Source organism: Macrosteles quadrilineatus, unplaced genomic scaffold, assembly GCF_028750875.1.
Source record: "Macrosteles quadrilineatus isolate MER2022 unplaced genomic scaffold, UCM_ALF_1.0 Scaffold_2__2_contigs__length_208266976, whole genome shotgun sequence".
Lineage (NCBI taxonomy): Eukaryota > Metazoa > Arthropoda > Insecta > Hemiptera > Cicadellidae > Macrosteles > Macrosteles quadrilineatus.
In genome coordinates, this window is record NW_026542595.1 from 193,498,184 (window position 1) to 193,521,756 (window position 23,573).

General features: G+C 35.1%; 1 protein-coding gene across 2 annotated transcripts in view; it reads right to left on the minus strand.

Moving 5' to 3' along the window:
* Positions 1–23,573, minus strand: part of LOC128987565 (ATP-binding cassette sub-family C member 10) — a 33,215-nt gene that overhangs the window by 1,970 nt on the left and 7,672 nt on the right. For both annotated transcript variants that reach the window (XM_054408475.1, XM_054408474.1), the window contains 24 exons: positions 22,919–23,193; positions 21,840–22,012; positions 20,669–20,795; positions 19,933–20,026; positions 19,053–19,164; positions 17,978–18,103; positions 17,041–17,189; positions 16,176–16,295; positions 15,301–15,444; positions 14,261–14,378; positions 14,048–14,141; positions 13,118–13,256; positions 12,310–12,496; positions 10,441–10,691; positions 9,743–9,842; positions 8,598–8,764; positions 8,178–8,310; positions 6,971–7,181; positions 6,719–6,888; positions 6,152–6,374; positions 4,689–4,880; positions 3,923–4,006; positions 3,002–3,137; positions 2,052–2,191 (listed from right to left, as the gene is read on the minus strand). In XM_054408475.1, coding sequence (XP_054264450.1) covers positions 2,052–2,191; positions 3,002–3,137; positions 3,923–4,006; positions 4,689–4,880; positions 6,152–6,374; positions 6,719–6,888; positions 6,971–7,181; positions 8,178–8,310; positions 8,598–8,764; positions 9,743–9,842; positions 10,441–10,691; positions 12,310–12,496; positions 13,118–13,256; positions 14,048–14,141; positions 14,261–14,378; positions 15,301–15,444; positions 16,176–16,295; positions 17,041–17,189; positions 17,978–18,103; positions 19,053–19,164; positions 19,933–20,026; positions 20,669–20,795; positions 21,840–22,012; positions 22,919–23,193 — 3,665 coding nt within the window. The remainder of the gene's footprint in view (positions 1–2,051; positions 2,192–3,001; positions 3,138–3,922; positions 4,007–4,688; positions 4,881–6,151; positions 6,375–6,718; positions 6,889–6,970; positions 7,182–8,177; positions 8,311–8,597; positions 8,765–9,742; positions 9,843–10,440; positions 10,692–12,309; positions 12,497–13,117; positions 13,257–14,047; positions 14,142–14,260; positions 14,379–15,300; positions 15,445–16,175; positions 16,296–17,040; positions 17,190–17,977; positions 18,104–19,052; positions 19,165–19,932; positions 20,027–20,668; positions 20,796–21,839; positions 22,013–22,918; positions 23,194–23,573) is intronic.

The window sequence follows — 23,573 nt, forward strand, 5'->3', positions numbered from 1 at the left end:
AATGATTTCTCTTTCAATATTCCTTGTACCTCTGTTCTTTATGCAGATGATACAACACTCCTAAACAGCCATAAAGATTTAAAGGAACTTAAAAAAATTGAGAGTCAGGCTTTACTAGTTGCACAAGAATGGTTCCAATCCAATCATTTAATTGTAAATAACCAGAAAACTGAAAATATAATTTTTACTCTTAACTACTCTATTTATAAGGATATTAAATCTGTGAAATTGCTAGGCATATATTTAGACAGCAGATTAAGTTGGGATAGTCACTTAGAGCAATTGTGTAAGAAACTGGCCAGGGTGGTTTGTCTTCTCAGAAAACTAAGACACTGTGTTACTGCAGATATGCTGATTACTGCATACTATGCTTTTTTTCATTCCCATCTACGATATGGTATAACCTTATGGGGCAACTCTTGCAGTGCACAGTCTGCTCTTGGATGGCAAAAAAAGGCACTGAGAGCAATCAAGAATATACCACAAAGACAGTCTTGTAAACCAATATTCAAAGAATTACAAATAATGACTTTGCCTAATCTGTATATTTACTGTTGTCTAATAGATGTTAAGGAGTCTTTGAAAAATTTTACAACTAGAAACGAAACTCATCAGTACTATACTAGGAATAACTATCAATTAGATTTAGCTTTTGTAAGATTGGAAAAAACAAAGAGCAGCCACATGTGTATGAAGATACAACTTTTCAATAAATTGCCAAAAATGGCATGGATTGTACCCTTTAAACAATTTGTTTCTATTATAAAACAATGGCTTAAGGAAAATGTTTTTTATTCCATAGACGATTATCTGGCCTGTGATATTAGTTCCCTATGTTTTTAGAACATCAATGTTAGTATTAATATATTTAATTGTTATTATATTTAAATATTTTATTGTTATTATATTTACAGATTTTATTTTTGATCATTGACATGTAAATTGTTAATTTATTTATTTTAGAGTTAATTATGTTTAACTGTTATATTTTAAAGAGTGATTGCTACTCACTTGGTGCATTCTTGCTGTTAGGCCTACTCTAACAGGAAATTAACTGTATGTATTATTAGAAAAAAAAAAACAACTTTGACGATGTCTATTGTAATACTTGTATTGCTTAATGACAAATAAAGATCTTGAATCTTGAATCTTGAATCTTAAAGATCTTGAATCTTGAATCTTGAATCTTGATACTCGCGTATTCTTAATTAAGTTGGTGGTCTGGTGGAAGTCCAAAAATAAATGAAATATTTGCCGTATTGTACCTGATACAATATTATTTATGGTAAGAATGCTGCTAGCAATGTAATATTTAACGAAGTTTAACAAACACGTAATTACAGGAAATCAGCTGATTATACAACAAGTCGTTGCATCACTTTCAGTGGCAATGACAATACACGAAAACATAACCTCTCTAAAAAGTTATCCAGTAGTGATTGTTAGTAATTAAATCCAGATTGATAGTAATTAAAAAACGGTCGTAGGTAAAGTAGTGTACGCAACTCGCGTTAATAGTCTTTACGACACTCCTAGAAGTTTTTAAGGCACTCGCCAAGGCTCCTTGGCGAGTGAACATAGACTGTGCCGTCAACATGAACAAGTCGGATCAACAATTAAATTGGTCAACTGATCAGCTGATTAGTTGATGTTCGAAGCATTACAATTTTAATTCTTTTCTCTCAATACTTGAACCTCATTGGTCCGTTACCTGTGTTGATATGAGAAAAACTATGCTGATATGAAATGAAACTATGCTGATATGAAAGTAAACAGCTGTAAAGTGAAACTTTTCTATTCTAAGAACTGGACTGAAATGGCTACTTTAAAAAACGGTCGTAGGTAAAAGTTTTTTTTTAATGAAATAGATTTTAGAAACTATATGGAAATTGTTGTTATTTAAAGTTATTTGGGACTAAAGGAAGTTTTATATTTGTTAAAGGTTTTCATGCATGACTATAAGTGCCCGTTAAACACTCTGCATATAGGCTACATTTAGTATTTATCTCTCTTCTGGACCCAAGAAGTGTTTTGTAAGACGGTTCTGTTACCTATCAGAGTCAATGATGGTGCGGACACGGTGAGCAATGGTGATCACTGTGCTCTGGCGGAAGTTGCTGCGTAAAGTCTGTGTTATCAGTTTGTCTGTTTCTTCATCGACATTGGCAGTCGCTTCATCCACACACAGGATCTGAGCAAAACACCATAACAATGAAGTTTTACAGGCTTGATCAAGTATACTGTTTTATTAAATAAGAAGATGTTTGTAGAATATACATTTATTACTTACAAAATGTTTAATAGCGTTCCATTTTTGTACTAAAGAAATTACAGAAATATTTTTACATCTTGATCTTAATGATGATAGAGTTAGTCAAATGAAATACAATATCCAAGTACTGAGTTTGGAACAATGATAAACACAAAACAAGTAGGCCTAATTACAATACGATAATTAATAGTTGTACGAATCGGAACTATTTTCTTTGGCAGACAAATTATGAAGACAGAAAAACATACAGATGATGTCCAAGACTCCAGCTGATTATTTAGGACCCTTGCAATGAAAATACTTACTTTAGCTCCTATAAATGATTTATTTTTTTATGTTTTTTAAATAATCGTTTTGATGGAGAACAGATATTTTTGCTCTCTTATAACTATTAAAAAGTGTAAATAATTTTCCCTCAATTCATTTTGCGCCTAGTTTTTATTAGTAGATTCAAAACAACAAACATTTTTTAATCCCAAACATATTATAGAGGAGGCTCAGATCCCCGATTTGGTTGGATATGCCCAGCATTATTGTATTCCTACAAACACCAGTTTTACATGTGACCTCATCTCTGAAAACATCAGGTATAACTGATTGTGCTGATGCAAATCCCAAACACAGAAGTGAATTTTAAGTAATTCCATCTTGGGCTGATAAGCCAGACATTGCTGATATTATCACAATTAATTAATCTTGTAGTGATAAGCAGTAGGAGAGTTGCCGTACCTTAGCATTATGCAGCACAGCTCGACACAGACATAACAGCTGTGCTTGTCCTGTGCTCAGCTCCACCGTAGTGTCCAAGTCTCTAATCACTCCCACCAGGTGGCAGCGCTGTATAGCCGACCAGATGTTGCTGTCACTGTCACACAAACATGTGTTATCAATCAGTAAACAGACTATGGCTTTATAAAGTTCTTCCATAAATGAAGAACTTGCTATGCTATGGGATAAAATTAAATAAAAAATTAAGGCAAAAATTGTAACTGTTGTTTATAGGACATATAAAACAATAGTTTCTTATTGAGTGAAAGTATCGAATAATCATGGCAGTGAATGGGGGAGAGTACAAATTGGAGGAATAACAGTTTTAAGGATTGTTCATTAGTTGGACAAGAGTACTTGGTGCAAATTTGGTCTGAGAGGCTAAAGAATGGAGGTATGAGAAGAGAGTCAAGGACAGTTTTGGGTGAAACTGAAACTGGAGGGAGGTGAGGACATTGAAGAAGGTGGATGGAGAAAGGGGAAATTAATGTGAAGAGGAGAGTAAAGATGCGACAGATGAAGTAGGAAGGTGAAACATAAAGGGACAGAAGAGGGCCTGGTACACCATTGAATAACTTAAACAGAATGTACAGTATGTAGGTAAATTTTTATGCCATCATATCCAGTCAAAAATGCTGAACTTCACAAAGGGCTCATAATATGACAAGAAATGTGACACAAAGGTCAAATAGGTACAAAAAGGTACGTCTGCATCTGTTTTAAAATACAAAACAGGTGTTGTAGACTTGTACACAGTCCTGCGACACCCACAGCTTTCAATGTATTTACTGTAGCCAACCATTGCTTGTCTCCAACATATTTGTTATAACAGTTATTACAAGAAGTACACTAAAATAAAACTGGAGCATAAATAATGTTCACCTGTATTGCCGGAGAGGATCTATGTTATCCCGGACTGTACCAGGGAAGAGCGTAGGCTCCTGTGGGATAACGGACATTCGGGATCTGTCACAAGGAAAACATAACAAGATACATTGTAATTGTTGTTGCAAATTAAGTTACAATATTTTAGACAGTAAATATACTATACTATAAACATCAAAAATCAAAAGAATGCTGACAGTTTTCTTGTTTAAAACAATAATATTATCATAATGCTGCTATTTTTTATAAAAGTATCAAGCAAATGGGTACAGAGTTAAACTAGCTTATCAGAGAATAAATAAGAGTCTAGGGTCTTATATGGCTAATGTGCATTTTCTCTCTGAAAAGTTGTACGTAATGGGTTAAACTATCATTTCATTTCATTTATTCATTTTGACGGCAATCGCCATTTTACAAACCACCATTTACCATTTTAAACATTTATTGTACTCCTACATGGAGTCATGGTTTTTTTCAGGTAAGCTAACACATCCCTATCCCTTATAACAAAATTGTATTTTCTAGTTTTCATGAGTCAGGAAGTAAGTACCCTTATGAGGTAGAGATCTTTAAATGCATCTAAGCTAACAAACCAAGCTGAAACATTAAAAAAATTAAAATAAAAATCTATAAATTTATATTATATTAATATATTAAATTGTCAAATGTATCAGGGTTAGTGGTGAAAAATAAAATATGATCAATTCTATTTTTTTAATTTATTCTAACAATAGCCATCGACTCTAAAACACTTGTCAAGTACCTTAACTGCATCAATCCTATGTGAGCGATGTTGACAGAATCGATTGATATTTCACCATCGTGCAGTTCTACCAACCTAAACAGAGCTGCAAACAAGCTGCTCTTACCAGCCCCAGTGCGACCAACCACACCAACGCGCTCTGCCGGGCGAGTGCAGAAACTTACTGACTTGAGGGATGGAAGTAGGTGATCCCTGGAATAGATTTATATTGATTTTTTTCTAGACTCTAGCATAGACTAGGCAACACAAGTAGACTCCTCATCCCATTGTAAATGTTGAAGCTTGTTTTTTTGTGTCTAGTTCATGTACATCCACACTGATCGCTAGTGTAGACAACATTTTGTTTATATTATTTTAGGGTTATTTTCATGATTTGTGCTTTACTATTTGGTTGTATAACTAGGAGACAAGTTATTGTTTATGAATACTGTTTTATTAGGTTAAACGAGGTTTTAAATGACTGCAATAACAAGAAACAAATTGTAACAAAACATAACCTCTATAGTTGGACGTACAGAACTAACAATAAAATTGGCTTCAGCTGTTCCATTAGGATGACTAATCTACTAAGGGAGTATGTTTTATCTATGACTCTAGTCAAGAACCATTCTTACATATAACTTCAAGCAAGACCTAGAGGGTTGCGGCATCATCACATTGATAAAATACATTGATGATTGGTGGGATTTGAACCTGAGACCCCGGGAACCATTCACTGTACCAACAATTTCCATGAGTTATAGTTACAGCTTGCTCCCCAGAACAGATTTTTGTTAGACTACTGTAACGAACGAATACATTACTTAATCTTTCCTCAAGATCTAAGATATTGGACGTGTTGAAATACAATATACTAGTATAAAATAAGAAAATATGTTGTTGAGTGTGTAATTAAACTCACTGATGATACCAACTTCCACCCAAACCGGACAATGTTTGTTTAAGATGTGCCTTCCCATTGGATAAGTCTCACATTAGCAAGCTTAAGTAAGATGCAATGACAACCTTTACTACTGTCTTGAAGGGCTAATCTAAGCCTGCCACTTTAGGGGGAGTTTTCGAGCAACTCGCGAGGTCAGTTTTATTTGTCAAAATGGCCTGTTTTTCTCGCTATGGCTAAAAAATTGTTAGCCAGCCGCTAACTGATTTTTAGGAATACTTAATATACTCTATTTTCTGTTACCCTCTCAATAACTGCTTTTCACGTGGCATTTGTATACTATGTAATTTTCATAAATCTATCACTGCTAAAGTTCTAGGTTGAATAAGGAGTGTTTACTGCCCAAAGAAAATAATATCCAATCATTCACCACTTTTCTAAATCAAAATTAGTCGCAACTGGAAGTAATGTAAAACATAAAAAAGCTGCTTTATTAGTTTAACTAGTCATGCATTCTACACTTGGACAAACAATCTAGAACTGTGAAAAATTATTATATATTTCACCAAACACCTCCACCTACCTGTACTTGAGAGTGACGTTATCGAAGGACACGACCCCCTGACTAAGCCAGAACGGTGGAGGAGCCAGTCGCTCCCGGAAGTCCTCAGTTGTGATCTCTCGGAGATACTGATCCACCCTCTCTACTGACACCATCTCTCTCTCCGTCTCTGTGAAGGCGTTTACCAGTCCGTTGAGAGCTCCAGTCACAGACAGGGCGTAGGAGATAGCCAACCCCACAAGTCCTACATAATATGAACCAATGTTTTGTTTTGGTCTTAGTTATTTTTGGAATTATTTTAGAGAAATTGAAGTTTATTTGGTTTTTTTACTGTGCTGTACTATATTTAAATATTTATTTAAGTTATAAAACTAACACTCCTTTGTTTTGAGTTTATTTTTTACTATGTTAAGTTTTCATTAATAATTAAGGTATTATTTTGGACAATTTCCAGTTATTAAAAACAATTAGTAAAAAAAACATCTGCAGTACTCTATTGTAAAATTTGTCAAATTAATTTTTTTTTTTGGAGTCTTGCCAATCAGTTTGTACAAAAATTCCCGGAGGAAGCAACATATATATACACACCAGGGTTGGCAATGCTTAGGTGGTGTTGCAGTGTAGCCAACAGTCCCACACCTGTCACCATGGCAACACCAATAAGCTGTAGTCTCAGAGACAACCACTGAGCTGCTGCCTGACTGGCCAACTGAGCCTTCTGATTGGCTTCTAGTCTTGTGCCGTTGTCCCTCCTGAACCTAGACCATCAGATTCCATTCAACTGTCACACTCTCAATAGCAAGTCAAAAATATTCAAACCGATAAAAGTCTCAAAGTTACCTAGGCACAGCTCGAAATGCTCGGATGGTAAGAAGTCCTTGAAGTGTTTCGTTGAAGTGGTTGTACAACGGAGACAGTGTGGTGGAGCTCAGTCTCTTGAGCTCGCGAGATGTTAGACGATAGTGTCGCTGCAGCCAGTGATAGATCGGCACCAGTGGCACTAGGATGAAGAATAATTCTGGCACACCGTAAAGCATGACGAACATGCTGCCTAAAAAGCAGAGAAAACACATCAAATATAAAAAAATTTTAATTTATTTATTATTGTCTATCTTTTTTTATAATTATTCTAAAATTTAGGCAAGTATAGTTTGCAAGTCAGTAAAGGACCTTCCAGCAGATTTCACTAAAATGCAAATCAGAGATGTTCTTGTGCCTTGCTAACAGTAGAGCATAATAAATTGATAACTCAGCTGTAGACTGTTCAATGGCTTAGCTATGGTTATTTGTATAATGTTTTCACCTCAACTTGTTAACAACAGATCCAATTTGTTTTTAAACAATGATTTAGTGAACAAAGTAAAACTAAGGATAGATAAAAGGAGTAAACTTATTAAATTTAGGCGCAACTCACCTATGAGCCTAACCATCTGTCTAACTCAAAGTTAACTACATATTAACAAAATTGGTTCAAAACCTAAGCAAAGTAATTCTAAACTTTACTCCTAGGTTAAATATAATTTTAGGAATAGTTTTCAATTTTTTTTAGTTTTTTTTAAGTTATACCTTTGACTATTAATAGTTTTAGACACTAGTGCAATCTGTGACTGGCTCACACAACTACATTCTTTTTTAGTAAAAAATTGGCGACAGCTGATCTATATAGATAGATGGGATGTCTTCTTCTATATCCAATAGTCAATGGTTATACTCAGACAGATAGTATTAGCTTACCTGAGAAAACTAGAGTCCATGTTACTGGAGAACAGTTTTATTTTACTGTATTTCCATTGGCCCATGGACTTTCATTTTCTCAGGTAAGCTTGCATTCAGATACTGATAGTAGTAAGTGGGAGTTTGGTTATGTTACTCTTGTAGGCCTATCCGATAAATCAGCCTTATGATCTATAGGATTTATAACATCAGAACAACACAGTTCAACAACACAGTCAACACAGTTGATAAAAAAAAAAAATTATGAAAATTTACAAATACAGGCGACTAAGTACAAACAAATACCTATTACAAAAATAAAACAATGACATACCTATTACTCCAAAAAACTGAGCTAACAAGATGTTTGAAATGAACGGAAGAGAATCATCCACCGTGTACATATCTGAAGAGAATCGGTTGAGGATCTGACCAACCGGTAGAATGTCAAAGTTGACAATTTTGGCCTGGAAAAAATATGTAAAACTTAAAATTTAAAGAGATTTTTTAAAGGGATAGAGTTTAGCTTATCTGAAAAATTTTAGTCAGGGACAGGGAGCTTAGAGATAAACAAAAAGGTCACAAAAACAAAGCATAGTGTTCTTTGTATCATGTTTAGATATTTACAAATCTCTGGACTCTTACCTCTTCAGATGAGGTAGATGAAGTTGATCACTTTCTAAAATCACCTAACTAACCACTTAGCTTTATCTTAAAATATAAACTATAGTTTAAATTTAAATACATCACTCACCCTTATGACTTTGTTGAGCAACACTTTATGTACAGCAGATGCAGCATGGATACCTCCGTAGGCAAACAAGAACGCTCGGAAAAGAGTGAACACAGAGTTGCAGACGGCTATCAACACGTAGACTGTTAGGTAGTAGCGAGTAGACGGGTCAACCCACGGAAGTAGATCTAAAAGTATTGTGTATTTAAAGTTAGTACTGTTCTTAGTAAAAATTACATTAAGGAATAAAGAATACAAACACAGCTAACTTGCAGAAGAAGAGGTCCAGGCAGTTAGTTGTCAGCACAAAAAAGTATACAGTAGACTCCCTCTTATCCGGACTCCTCGGGACCAAGGTCAGTCCGGATAATGGGTTTTCCGGTTAAACTGACGCATCCAAAAACTCGTTAAAACAGACCGTATAAATGCATACTGTATACATATTTTACTTAAATTAAGGAGAGCATTGTATTTCGACATGTGATCACTGGTCTCAAATCTTTAGCACGAGAACAATGGTTTCAGTACCGCCCACTTCTTGTCGATCTAGTTCGGTTAAACTGATGTGCTGATAAAAATTGACCGATTAAAGAGATGTCATTTCCGCTGAGTGTCGTCCTGTTAAAAGGTGTCCGGATAAGAGGGAGTCTACTGTACAACCAACTTGACTTAAAGGGAAATTGAAATTATAGAATAGTAGTACTTACAAAAACTGGCACAGTTTTGAAAATTTTCTAAATAGTAAAAAACTATTTTAGTAAATTGCAAATAGAGTTAGGAATGAAGAGATCAGTAGAGGGTTTGTTGGTTATACCTTAAGAGGGAGAATAGAGAAATCAAGACTAAGACTAAGGTGTAAAATGAATGCAAGGAGTGAGAATTTTTTTTTCTAATTCCTAGAAAAAGGAAAGTTAGTTGATGGTGATAAAGATGAGAGAAAAAGGAGAAAGACCAAGAAGAAGGTGGATAGATAAGTCGAAAAGAGATACGGAGAAAAGAGTAGGAGAAGGGGATAGGAGAAGATGGAGAATTCCTAATTAAGCCTCAGACCAAGGAATAACTAGAACAGAAGAGGATATGTATGTGTGCATGTGGTTAATTGTAAAGTGTGAAAATAATCAATTAATTTAAAGATACAGAAAACTGTCAGAGCTCAGAATAATTACCACTTTTTGTCAGGTCCAAGTTAAAAGGTAGGGCAAAGGCTGTTGTGTTTTCACTTGTAACCCAGTAGGCCATCCACCAGTCAGTGCCGTTTCTTGAAACCTAAAAATAATTTTTACTTCTGACTAAGCAAAATGTTTACTTTCGGAACGAAATCTTTTATAAATAAATACATGTATTGTATTAATTAAGTACAAAAATAATGAAAGATAGTGTTAAACTAATAACAATAGCAGTTAATGTCCCTAAAATGAGTAATATGATTGTCTTTGGTTTGGACGTTGAGTGGAGCAGAGATACGATTTTGTGACGCTTTTTGTTTTATTGAAATAGTTAGTGCTATCAAACCCATTCTCTCATGTTCAAATAAAGAAGTTCAAATGTAACTTATGACCAGCAGCATACAAGTCTGTTTTCTCTTGTTTGGAGTTCGCCAATTCCGCATGGGCACTGGAGACAATATGGGGTGTACGTAAGATTTTTGTTACATGTTGCAAAACAGTAAACCGTAGTTTTAAAGTTGTGGTAAAACTTGTCTGAATGTAAGGATTTTCTAAAATGTTTTTCACGTGACACAGACTTTCTGGGTCTGATCAAACCGAGAGGAAAATTGCTTTCAACAACTGCTTTCATATTTTCTTTCCCCTCAACCCACCTGGATAAGAGAGAATTGGACATAGGCAAATAGCATATAACCCACCTGCATGAGTGTGAGACTAATCAGTATGGCTGCAGTCAGACAGTATCCTACGGCTGCCAGGTAGGTGTTGTACACTCTCCATGCTACGGTACCAGTCTCCCTGCCTTCCTCTCCTTGTAGACTGTCTACCTCTCCCTCTGTAGAGAGGATGGGGGAGGGGGGACGCTCCTCTCTCTGAGTCTCTCCCTCCCCCTCCAGCTGATGACTTGTCACCATCTCCTCATAGTCTGGTAGTACCTCAGCTGGTGGTCCTGCAACATAATAAATATGACAATAGTTTAACATATCTAAAAATTCAAGCTACTGTCCTATTGCAGGGGATCGTTTAGAATACAATTCAATAAACAAATAATTTGGGATAAATGTTTTAATCAAGGTTTTAGGGTACATCTTTGATCTTTGGGATATGGCCTGGATGTTGAACTGGTAAAAATACTAGTTGAATAATTCAACTGAGTTGAATTTCAGTTGACCTGGAGATGGACTGCTGCAACTCATCAGAAATGTTGGCCAGTAAGATATTTGATGGGACATAAAGCTGTGTTTAAAGGCCAGTTGGCATTCAGGTTACCTGGCTTATCTACACTAGAGGAATGTAACCTGCCGACTGCCCTTGTGGCTTTAAAGATCATGACAATAACAGTTAATAAACCTTCTGAGTATTCCACACAAAAAATCAGTAATTGAAATCAGCAGACTCTTTTGATGGTTCAATTCAACTAGGTTAATTTTCATTCTGAAACTAGCAACAGCTTTAACATGGGTAGAATATCTCGACTTCTATCAACAGTCAAAGCTTAAAGTATGTTGGTTAAAATTCTACCAATGACAAAAATGTATGTAAAGTTGTTGAGTTTGTTCCAGGATGATCCCTTTCCCATTCTCATTCTGTTAAGTCTAAAAGAAAAAATACTAGGGATGGTCAAGTCTCGAAATTTCGGGAAATTTTCGGGAAATTTTAAATCTCGTTACACGGGACGAGATTTCTTTTTGGCCGAGATTTTTATCGAGACGAGAATAAAAAATAAAAAAATTAAAAACGCCAACGCCTGCAGAAAGTCAATGCAATACCCGCAATACAGGAGCGTGTTGTAGTTGCGTTTCCTTTGCGAAGGCGTTCTTATTTAATTAATTCTTAATTAATGTAAATATTACTTTAATTATTTTAACAATATTACTTTAATAACATTTGAGAAGTTTTGTTAAGTGTAAGCAGTGTGAGGAATGTTTTATTACTATAAAAAGTCAAAACAAGTAACTATTTTATAAAAATTAATATTGCTTTTATTTTATGATTTATTTTATTTTAGGATAAGTTGAACTCTATCCTAACTGATATCACTATGTTTCCTAATCGTAGGCATTTTTAATAAGTAAGGCGTGATTAATAAAAAAATGTTATGCTGATGTTTTTTAATAAAAGATTGTAAATATTCTTGCCTATTATCATTATTTTTGTATTTAAACAGTCATCTAACAATGTTACAAAATCAGGTAAAAATTTTGAACGTGCATTTCCCGTTGTGTATGAGAAGGGAAATCCCGTCTCGATCTCGTCTCGAAATTTTATGAGAAATAAAAAATCTCGTCTCGTCTCGTCTCGAACTAAAAATCCAATCTCGTCTATCCCTAAAAAATACCAAAAGAAAATCCTTAAAACCTATTTCTTTGTACCTAGGTTACAACTTCCAGTGGGAGGCTAACTTTTGGAACGTGATCACAAAGACTCAGAATGGGATATCTACTTTGAAATGTGATCACACAGATTCAGAATGGAATGTTTACTTAGGATGGGGATGTCTACTTCAATAGTCACAAGTTTCAGGACAAAGTTGCTACAAGTGTTTAAGGACTAACCCATCAACATACCTTGCAGCACAGTGCCCTGCTCTATGCTGACTACAGTGTCTGCCTGTAGCAGATACTGGGTCTGATGAGTGCAGACGACTCTAGTCTTGTCCCTCAGCAAGCCGTTGATACAATGCCTCAGCAGGTGTTTGGCGACTCGTGCATCAACTGCGGAGAACACGTCGTCCAACAAATATACATTGCGCTCCTGTAAAACAAGTAAACCCATTAAAGATTCCATCTCTGCCAAGCTTGGGTGGCTCTGTAGGTTTAGCTCTGGTTTTCTTTGGATGTATTCAAACAGTGGCTTAGAAATGATCAGTATATGACATTGATATGCTCTCATCAGGCTGACAATGAAACATCCACAGTCCACAATAATATTGAGAACTGCTAGCTGTAGGGTGTATTGTGTCAGTATAGCTGTGATGACAAAATAGTCCTGATATTTTCAAAAATGAATCATTCATGTTTTAATTCCACTTTGAGCTAGTTCTAACCCATCACTCAGTAATGAATGCATAAGCCTTTTCATGACTAAAAACCACTGCCTAAAACAGATCCTCATATTAGATTATTTTATTAAATCCCTGCAGCAAAATCAAATAATCTAGCGATTAAAAAGGAGCAGATAAACTAGTATTATAAAGCAATTTTTTTTCCAAAAGGACAATATTTAAACTTTTCCAACAACAAGAGACATTCTCATCCTTCTTATACTTTCCCAAAAACTTGAGACATTCTAAGTTCTTTCTATACTTTTCCAACAACGTGAAACATTCTACGTCACTTCTATGTTTACTTAACATGAGACCGTGTAGTTGCTCACCTGGTAGACAGCTCTAGCCAGCGCCACTCTAGTCCTCTGTCCTCCGCTCAGTGTGCTTCCACCCTCTGCCACAGTGGTCAAGTCACCCGAAGGCAGCACCATCAGGTCCTGAGTCAGGGCACAAGCCTCTAGTACTGCCCTGGACACAACACTGATATGTTGCTACTGTGGTAACTATTACCTATAATTCAGTTTTGTTCAAGAAAAGGCTCTGGGATAGAATTTTGAATTGTGATGTGTCGATACGGTACCAAAAATTCATCAATTCTCAATATCGATACCGAGGCTTAAAAATCTATTCTCGATACTTTTTTTTACAATTTTACCAAATTATCTTAGTGGATTGGTAATACAGGGTGTTCCGTAAGTAAACAGCCAAACTCCAGGAAATGGTTCTATGGGTCAAGTCAAAATAAAGAGAAAATCAGGATAAACTTTTTTTTCCAAAATTGCTTCGTTTACCAGATATCTACCTTTTTTGTTTTTTTTTCACATAAACATTTTTATCTTTGAATTTTTTCAACCAATTATGAAACTTGGTATGTATGTTTAGGTAAAACAGACCCACATTAAAACAAAAAAGTATCTTAATCCAATTAAAAATTTCAAAATGGAGGCCATTTTAATTTTATAAATTAGGTAAAATTAGTCATTTTTTAGCATTTTCAATTTAAAAAAAATTAACAGAAGAAGAACACATGTTTTTTTTATGTGTATCATTATATACACAGTGTACCCAAGCATACCACTTCTACAAATTACCTTACTTAATTTAATCTCGACATTCTTTCCATCCAAACTCCTCATTTAGTCTAAAATAATGAGTGCAATTAAAATATAAAACTAAATATATATTTTTTTACTCAATAATAAAAAAATAAACGTAACAATTGAATTTATATCCCAACACCTAACTCATTATGGACTTACCTGTATTTAGTCTGGTCGTACGGTTTACCAAACAGAATGTTATCTCTGATGGAGGCTCGTTGCAGCCAAGGGGTTTGGGAGACAAATCCAAAACCTGCATGGAAATTTCAGACTCAGTTAATACAAGTAGAGAGAGGTCAATCCTGAATAATATTTCCTGTTAGTGAATAAGATTCTTTGTGGTATTTATTGACTTTGAGGTTATCAACTCACCGTGTTTGAGATTTGGTATCCCAACCAACCCAGAGGTTTTGTCCATCTCGGCTAAAAGAGCCGCTAAAAGAGACGATTTGCCGCAACCGACCGTTCCAAACACTCCAATAAACTGGCCCTGAAAGAATTATTTGTGTCACTAAAATTAAACATATATGATTTTAATTTCAAATGAAACCTTAATTTGTAACCTTATTTTCTTTAAATAACCTTAATTAGTTTAGACATGTTTTACACCCACGCTTCAGGAAAACTAGTTTAAACTGTCTACAAATCTCAAAAAATCTTGTAAATGATTTACGTCTTAAATCAAGTTTTACGTTTCAATCAAGTCTCAATAAAAAATAAACATTAATTTGACAAATATTCTTCTAAAGTGTACAATGTAATAACAGTAGTGTTTTTTCCATATAAGCTATGGGCAGGTGCATTCTCCTAACATGTAGCCTAAATCTTCAAAATTTGCCTGCAATAAATGATTACTTCATAAATATACATGCTGGTTATAGACATTTTCCAAGGTTTTTTTTATTCCTCCTTGACGGTGTCCCTTTATTTAATATCTAATATGATTCTCAGTGCTTTTTGTTTGTACGCTCTTTTTGTCATAGGTTTTTGCTAACTAAAAATAAATAGCCTGTGCATATTTTTTAATCCCCTAACAACTACATAGTATCATTGACTTTATACACAGAAATAGACTTCCCATGTAATGTAAAAATTTGAAGCCAAAAAAACGTGGTGCAATCTGTTGAGATGGTCACCAACTAATGACAATGTTCTGTGTTAAGTGATAAATCAATCAGCTGTTTGCTATGATACTGAATTGGTTTTAATTAATATTCAACCCAATACACTAGTAAACTCTGGTGAGATGGTCCTGAACTTCATCTATTTTCTTGGTTTCAAACTTTCATATCACATGGGAAGTCTATTTCTGTGTATAAAGTCAATGATAGTATTTTAAAAAACTGAATCCATGTACTATCAAAAGCTAAAACACGTGTAACTAAAATCTGGTCCAAAGCTATGGGACTGACCTTGGGAGCGATAAAGTTTATATTATGAAGTTCAAACTTGCCGGGCCCCCAACAAAAGTTGCCATCTTTGACCACAATGGCTCCGTCTGTTGGTTCCAAGCTCGGTAGCGGACTGTAGTACTCGCCCATGTCCAGGTCATCTATCTGACGAGTAACAATTAATGATTTCACAACCACACATTGTGAACAACAAACTACAAAACAATCCTAAAAAACTTTTGATTCACTAAAAAAGCTGTGGTAATGATGGTAATGATCTATGAGCCTAATTTTATTGCTTCTGACTTCTGACATACAGTTAGTCATTGCTAAACATGGTAGATGTGTTTGAACAAAAGTAAAAACAGCGTACAATCATAATTATTCACAGAATCGATTTTGCAACCCCTCAGATCAGAAATATGATGAACAGGCAGGCATATTGTCTTGTACTCACTTCCACCACATTTGCCCTCTAACATACAATTAAGAATAATACAAAGCAAAAAACGGTTTGTTGATTTTTTCTTGCATGCAAAATTGTGTAATTCAGGGTTTTGTATACCAAGAAGTACAAGCAAATTCAAATATTCAAAGTCAAATCAAACCAATCTTTATCCCAAGTCAACCCATGTACAAAATTGCAGTGGCTGTGTCAACATACTAAACAATTAATTAAAGAATGTTGTCAGTCATGGCAATTGTCAAAATATTTCTGAAAATAATAAAGTACATAAAATCTAATCATCATCTAAACCTTATGTCAAATACTCCCATATTTTAGTCCCCCAAAACTTAGAAGTGAATCAAGCTTTATTTGTGATTGAACAAAATTTGTATTTATGAGTCCATGCACAATCAATCCTAAGAATTGATCAATACTTGAATGTGATTACCTCAAGCAACCTTTGTATCCTCTTAAGTGAAACCCAAGCTTCAGTAAGACCATTGAGAACCCAGGGGAACGCATTGAGTGGAGAAATCAACATGTTGAGAAGAGCAATACTGGTGAACACCTGCAATTAGATCATACTGTCATTTAAATTGTCGATCTGGAAAATTAGAACAGTAATCCACCGGTACCATCTGCATATAAGGAGGGGTGGTAATCAGGATATGTGACAATTCGATTGGCTGGTAATTGCTTAATAGCTAAGTTGTGTGACAGTGGAGTTTTTAAACAGAACATTCTCCATTCACGATAAATGATCATAATGATACTCTAAATTTGGATAGTTGACAATCCAAGTACTCATCTGAGAAGAGGATCATTTTTTATATCCTGAAATATTGAGAAAATCTGTTTTAAAATAATGGTGATAGAAAATGTCCGCAATTATCTCTAAAATAACATAAACTAACAGGCACCAAAAGTGAACATAAAACTAATAATTTGAATAGTTGAAAATTTGTTGACCATTAAAATACTTGGCGATTATGGTGGTTTATCAGGATATTTCACAATAAGGATAGTTTACTTTTAGGACTTTTAACAATGAATACTTGACAATCAGGAAAGGATAGTTAACAAGTGTTACTTAACTTAACTAGGTTACTCAACAAAGGGTTTATTATCAGACAATTAATAGGGTTTACAACGAAGAAAGTTTACGATTGAGAATGTTGACAATCGCATCTCTTGATGAATATTTTGTTTGACAAACAGAAGAGCTGTAAAATAATCAAGTTCTCCTAGGAATATAACAGCTGATACAAGATTCTAATGATACATGTTCAAAGACAAGCACTTAAGTAACTCACCGTAGCCGCTGTCAGACGGTTTCCCATGAGGGTGTAACTGGCGAATGTGAGTATGGAGATCACAACAGGAGTAGTCGCCCAGAAGTAGACACACAAAGCATCCAGATACTTACGGCCCTTCAGGTAGCGAAGCTCTCGGGAACGAATATCTGGCACAAACATTACACTAAAATCTACTCAAGCTATTCTCTTATAGTTGCGGCACGGGCAAACGTTTTGTCATGACTCTACGACAAAACGTTTGCCCGTGCCGCGTCGTATGTGGAACTAGTTCCAGATTTTTATGTTAAATCGTATTCGTCCGTCAATGTCGTATTTTATTTATTTAAATGTCAGTGTTTTGTGTGTTTGTAAAACTCGACGACCTCGCAAGAGTGACAAGAGCCTGATGATGAGGTTATAACCTCGAAACCGGTAGCTCATTACTACAAATTAGGATCACAGACGGAAACAGGTAATCATATACCATTTTAATTTTCAAGAAGTGATCCTGGACCAAATAACATCATTATGACTAAATGACTCTTTTTGTCTCGCCAGAAAGCAGTTTCCAGTTGTAAATAGCTGTGTATTAAGAACGCAAAGTATGTCATTACCGCTCAAGAACTGTAGATGGCATTCATTTTGAGAGCGGCAATGACTGTTTGTGCTCGTAATACACACAAGATTTTTCCTTCCACTGTAATTAACTTATCATAACACACAGATTAGCTTTTTAGTTGTATATAAAATGTCATTTAGGTTACGTTTGCTTTTATTAGGTTATTTTATTGCTTAGGTACCAGTTGTTAACATACCAGCTCTGCGGCTGTGGTTGGTGACTTTGGCGTAGAAACAACAATCAAGGAAATCAGCTGATTTATTGATGAGCTGTTTACAGGTGTGGCGGTCCGTGCAGTGGTAGGAAAAATAATTTATCAACTAGTTTTTGTCTTACCTGATATCTTGTCAAAGAAGTGATCCTCCCAAACATGCAGTTTTATTGTCTTGATTCCTCGCAAGATACCCAACATTATCTTCACTCTGTTGTCTTTCTGTTCCATCATTTTTGTACTGAGTTTACCTACAAGCAAAAATAATATATAATGAAATTACTGTAGGGGTATTACTGTTTCAGATTTGTTTAATAAATACTTAACAATTCGAAAACTGTTCATTAAGAATCGTGGTATGTTTTCTGCTGTCCTGGTAAAGTGCCAAACGGGGACAAAATATTTATGCCAATGTTTACTATATGGGTACTTTAGTTTTACTTTACTCTTGGGATTAGACACACAATGACATGGCAATAGTATGAGGAAACTTTGCTACTACAGGAGGCACACATCAGGTTGTATCAATAAACTGTACTCATCTGAGTGAACAACATGAATGCAAAATATATATAGTGGAAAACATTTTAAATCCAAGAAAATCAAAAAACAAGTTACCTTTATGCTTTACGAACATGCTTTGATATAAATAAAACTAATAACAGTGACTATATAAATAAAGGTATTTTAAGGGCATTTTGTCAGCATAACTGTTGGCGTCTTTGACAAATTTTGCCTTTTAAAGAGAAACTTCTAGTTAAGATTCCTGCGATGGATAAAAATTGAAGGGGTTCAAAGACATTGCCAAAAAAGCGTTTGTAGACCCCAACGTGCAAGTAATTTGTTTTTATCTGCCCTGCCACGTCAAGAAAAGAACATAGTAAACTAAAACAAATTTAAAATCTATAAAGATTTATCTCATATTTAAAAAATCTGTTTGCCTTGGAGCACTACTTTTTACTTCGTCGTAGAATAATATGTAAGTTGTTGAGATCTGTACATTATTTAATTTTAGTAAGAGTACTTAACTAAACTACTTATTTAGTTGAATAACAAAATTACACTATTCATTCATTGTTCATAAAATATATATATCAAACACTCTTCCTGAGTGCCACAAAACTATCATCGTAAAACAAGACAACGAATTTGTTAACATTTTGATTACGAATTTGCCTAAAATCGCTGTTTCATGCTTACCAATTTGCGAGGCGATGCATTTATTGATAGGTATCAAAACAATAGCAAACACAACTCCAGCCAAGAAGGCGTTTCCTACTTGTTGGTATAACAGGTACAATGTCACTGCTATCTGAGAAACAAAAGTGACATTAGAATGGTGAAAATTATGTCTTAAGTTAGTTTGGTAGGAACATTGTTGTGAATAGGTACAAAAAATAACTAAATTTTATGTCTACTAGAGAATATTTAGAAATATAAAAAAGAACAGAAATTGATAGTGATTTAAACTATTTTTGCCACTGATGAATTTGAACGTTTTACCTTGATGTACTAAATGAAAATGGTCAAACACTTCCTGATAAGTTCTGTGGGACAGCTTTCAGCGCATTAGTTTTTATCATTCAAGCACTGTCTGAATTTAGAATCTAATTAGGAAATAAATTCAATTTGTTTTCTAATGCGGGATGAAACGTAAAAAACTGGCAAAAACTTCAATGGTTAAAAAGGAGAGAGAGAGCAAAAAGAGGTTATGACTCACCATACATACTGAATACAAGTGGGATGATCTCAATCTTTTTCTAGCTAGAGTAGAACATCATCAGCTATTCTGATCATCCTATTCTGATGTCTCCGGACTTATCAATGTGAATTGATTGGTTCAGATTAACACTGAAGACTATTCCATTCTCATATACAGTACTACCAACTACTGGTTTAAAAACACCAAAGCTCAACACCACTTGAACACAAGTGTTTAATGGCAATACTTAACTTCATGAGTTAAATACTCGTAAGGTGTGATAGAAGGCTAATGAGAAGTATAGACTAATATTTATCCTGAAAACTCACTAGTTTATGTTCTTAAGAATGAAGAACTTAAGACACACAAGGTTACTACCTGAAACGGAATGCTCCAGCAAGCATGAAAGCTTCCACATGAGTTTACTATTCTATCAGTGTCCGTGCTCATGAAGTTGTTGATCTCACCAGTGCTGCAAACATTAACAATTTGAATGCTGGTGATTAAAAAATAATTGTTAAAAAACATTTTATCTAGAGTTTATTTTTAAAAAGTACAGTAAAACGAATATCAGCCCCAATAGTACTACATAAAAAGTGCTCTTAGCATTCCAGCTAATCGACCAAGCATGTAACAAGTTAATGCAGACATGCCCTATTCGCTAAGTACCGAGCAGTGACTCGCCGAATCGCGAGTAGTGTGTATAGGTTTTTGTCTATTTGGCAAGCAGCAAACATTCGTGCTTGTGTTTTCCAGTTCATATTCAGTATTTTTGCACAAATCAAAGCGAACGAATATTTGGGGAAAGGCAAACTTTACTTCATCCACACATTCTACTTTTTGCTTGGGAGTTGATGAAGGTTGAGTAGGCCTACAAGTTCCTGTCAATTTTTACAGATATTTGTACTAGGTCAGTTAACTTTTAGTTTGTGGGCATCAGTCTCCACTTGGATTTCCAAGAGTTGTACTCAGTGCAAAACTAGTTCAACAAATCCCAACCCTTACAGAGGTGCTGTATGCTACTGATAGCTGTTGTTGGATTGGATGAAATAATGCAATACAAAGAATAAGAGAATTAATTTTATGAAGAATACTAAGAATAATTGAATGTTACCTGAAATTAGACAAAGTGATTGTACTTAGGGTGAGAGTCTTCTTGTAGACAATACAAACGAGAGATGCTCTTATCTTGAGTCCCACCTTAGCCATAAGGTAACTGAAGTGGCTGTTGCAAAATGCACCTGGGAAAAAGTTGCTAATGTCAGATAGTCATATAGTTTTTATAGTAAGTACAATAGACTTTGTCCATTTGAAACACAATGGGACCTACCTGAACTAAATAAATGAATAACATCAGTACCGTAGTAAAATTTTAATATTAAAACCACACATTATGTGTGCAGAACTTAAGGCTTTCTATCCCCAGGGTTTAATCCAATAAATCAATTCTGGCCGGATTCTATTTTTCTTTTTTTATCCAAAGATAAGTGAGGAGTACTTAATTGAGCCCTCTAATGTTTTTTACTGGCCTACAGACTTTTGCCTTCTTTAAAAGTTAAAAATAATATATCACACGGAAATGTCATCGTCCGTATTGTACAGTATACATTTCGATCAGTCATTCTACAATTTATGAAATACACTCTCTCTTCCCTGTAAAGTTAAACAGCTGTTTACTTAGTCTATTAAGAAATGACTGAAAAACTGTTCAGTTTAAAAAAATATTGCTGCTCAGTTTGATTGACCAAAATTAAGGAAAGAAAACATGGGAAGAATCAGTTACAGCAGTGAAGATTTTATGTTGACAGCAATAAAACAATTTAAGATTCATAATATAAAACATGTTTATGTAGCAGTGATGGGGTATAATCATTCAGTTTGGGGCTTTAAAATAATTAATCAGCGCACTAGTCTAGTAATAATAATAATATAATCACAAAGATAGAATGATAAATAAATCTCTCAGCAATGTGATTGATGTGTTCATAGCATAAGTTATACGATATTATAAAAAATATCATTTAATTCTGGTATTTAATATCTGGTAGAATCGGAGTAACCAACAGGATTTGTCTTATAACATTAACCAGGCAAGTCAATAGGGTTTTGCAATTAGATTTTAAACATTTGAGATTCAATCGATTATGATGTTTTGTTTTAGTTTCAGGATTTAAAATTTACAGTACTATTTAGACACACAATTGAACAGTGAGTGTGCTTTACAATAAACTGGTAAATACTAAAAATGTTGTTATTTAAATAACAGTAGTAAAATATTAACCAACCAATTAAAGTGATTGCACATAGACATGCAGCGTAGATATATCCATCTTGTACATTTTCACTTTTGGTTTCGATGAATGTGACTAGTTTGTTGAGCAGAAGAGGTCCGAAGAAGCCACTTACATCAGAAATGAATTTGAGCAACCCAATGCCATAGAACTCCTTCCAGAAACACCTGCAAATATTGGTCATAGAATTACAGGTTAGTAATAATAAGAATTACACGTTAGTAAACATGAATTACACTGAATACACAAAAAATACATACAAATTTAAAACATAGGCTAGGTAATATTGCTGTCTGGAGGCAAATAATGCCATTTAGCAATAACATAGTAGTCAAGGCAGAACTGTGTTACCTATATCACTATAGATCTTGCCAACCTAAGTTAGGCAGCCTAAGCTGACTGGCAGACTTATTACTGGACGAGCCCTTACGAGTAAGACCCTTTGACAATACTACTACCAACACTATCATGAAGGCCCCTTTCCTTTGTTAACTAACCTTTCCACTTATCAGATCTTGTCACAGCTAATTAAGGTCGGACAATTGAAATTCTACTGTATTGAGGTGGTAGAGAAAGATGGCATAACCTTTTACTTCCAGTAGTGGTAGGAGCAGTGCTCGATTCGCGAGGGAACGCGGCGGAACGTACAGTAATTCCGGTACCTATCTTTTGGGAAGATAAAAATATTGGCATAAATAGGTACAAATCACATTAAATTGGTTACAGTTCCGGCACCTCATTTTTTACAAATCAAGCACTGGGTAGGAGTATAGAGGAAAATCTAAATGCCTAAAAAAGAATTTCTACTTTTAATAGGTTAGGATTGATTTGGAAATCAAAAGTAGGTTCTGAAGCATGCCTTGAATAAGTACAAAAAGAATCTTCTTTTGTTGGTTATTTAAATAAAGAGACCATTAAAACTAAACAGTGGAAGTAATGAGGGACGGTGAAACCACGGGGCCACAATAGTTTAACAGTGCAAGTATTACTTCTAAAATTTAAATTTTGTGTAGCTGGAATAAAATAATCTAACCTAACCAGCCAAAACCTGAGGTACAATCAGTAGGACATACCTATGTAAAGCGACCAGGAGACGAGACTGCGCCAACGCTCTCTCTAACAGCTGTGACGCATGGGTTGACGTGAGAGACACTGGCAGATCGTGAAGGTCATCAGCTGACCGGAGTCCCCCCGCCACGCCCTTGGACATCAGCGGCCCCACCCAGGAGAAGCACAGGCGTGGCAACACTCCCCACTCCTCACCCCCAGCCACTCCCAGGTAGCCGGGGTCCAAATCTTCTCGGAACCCGCTGTACGTGCTGCTAATCATAGCTGGACTAGCTGCAGTCTGCAGACAATCAAAGAGGTTTGACTGATCAAGTGTTTGGAATGGATTGTAAGGATTTTGTAAGTAAGGGATAGAATTCAGGTAGCTTATTTGTGAAAGTTAGAGTTCAATAGCTATTAAAATAAACATGCCATTTCGTCCCAATATAAGAGGTCATTAAGGAGCCAGCTGGTCTCTTGATAGGTGGTCCCCAAGGTTCCAGGTTCAAAACCTGCCTTTCACTAGGCTGATGGGTTTTATCTAATAAATAATGCCGCAACCCTGTAGCTGAATGTGTGAAATGGGTTTGTGCTAGAGCCTAGGGTCCTAGAATGGATGGGAAAAGAAGAAGGAAAATATAAAAGACTTCTTCCGATGGTAAGTTGACGATAAAAGAATTA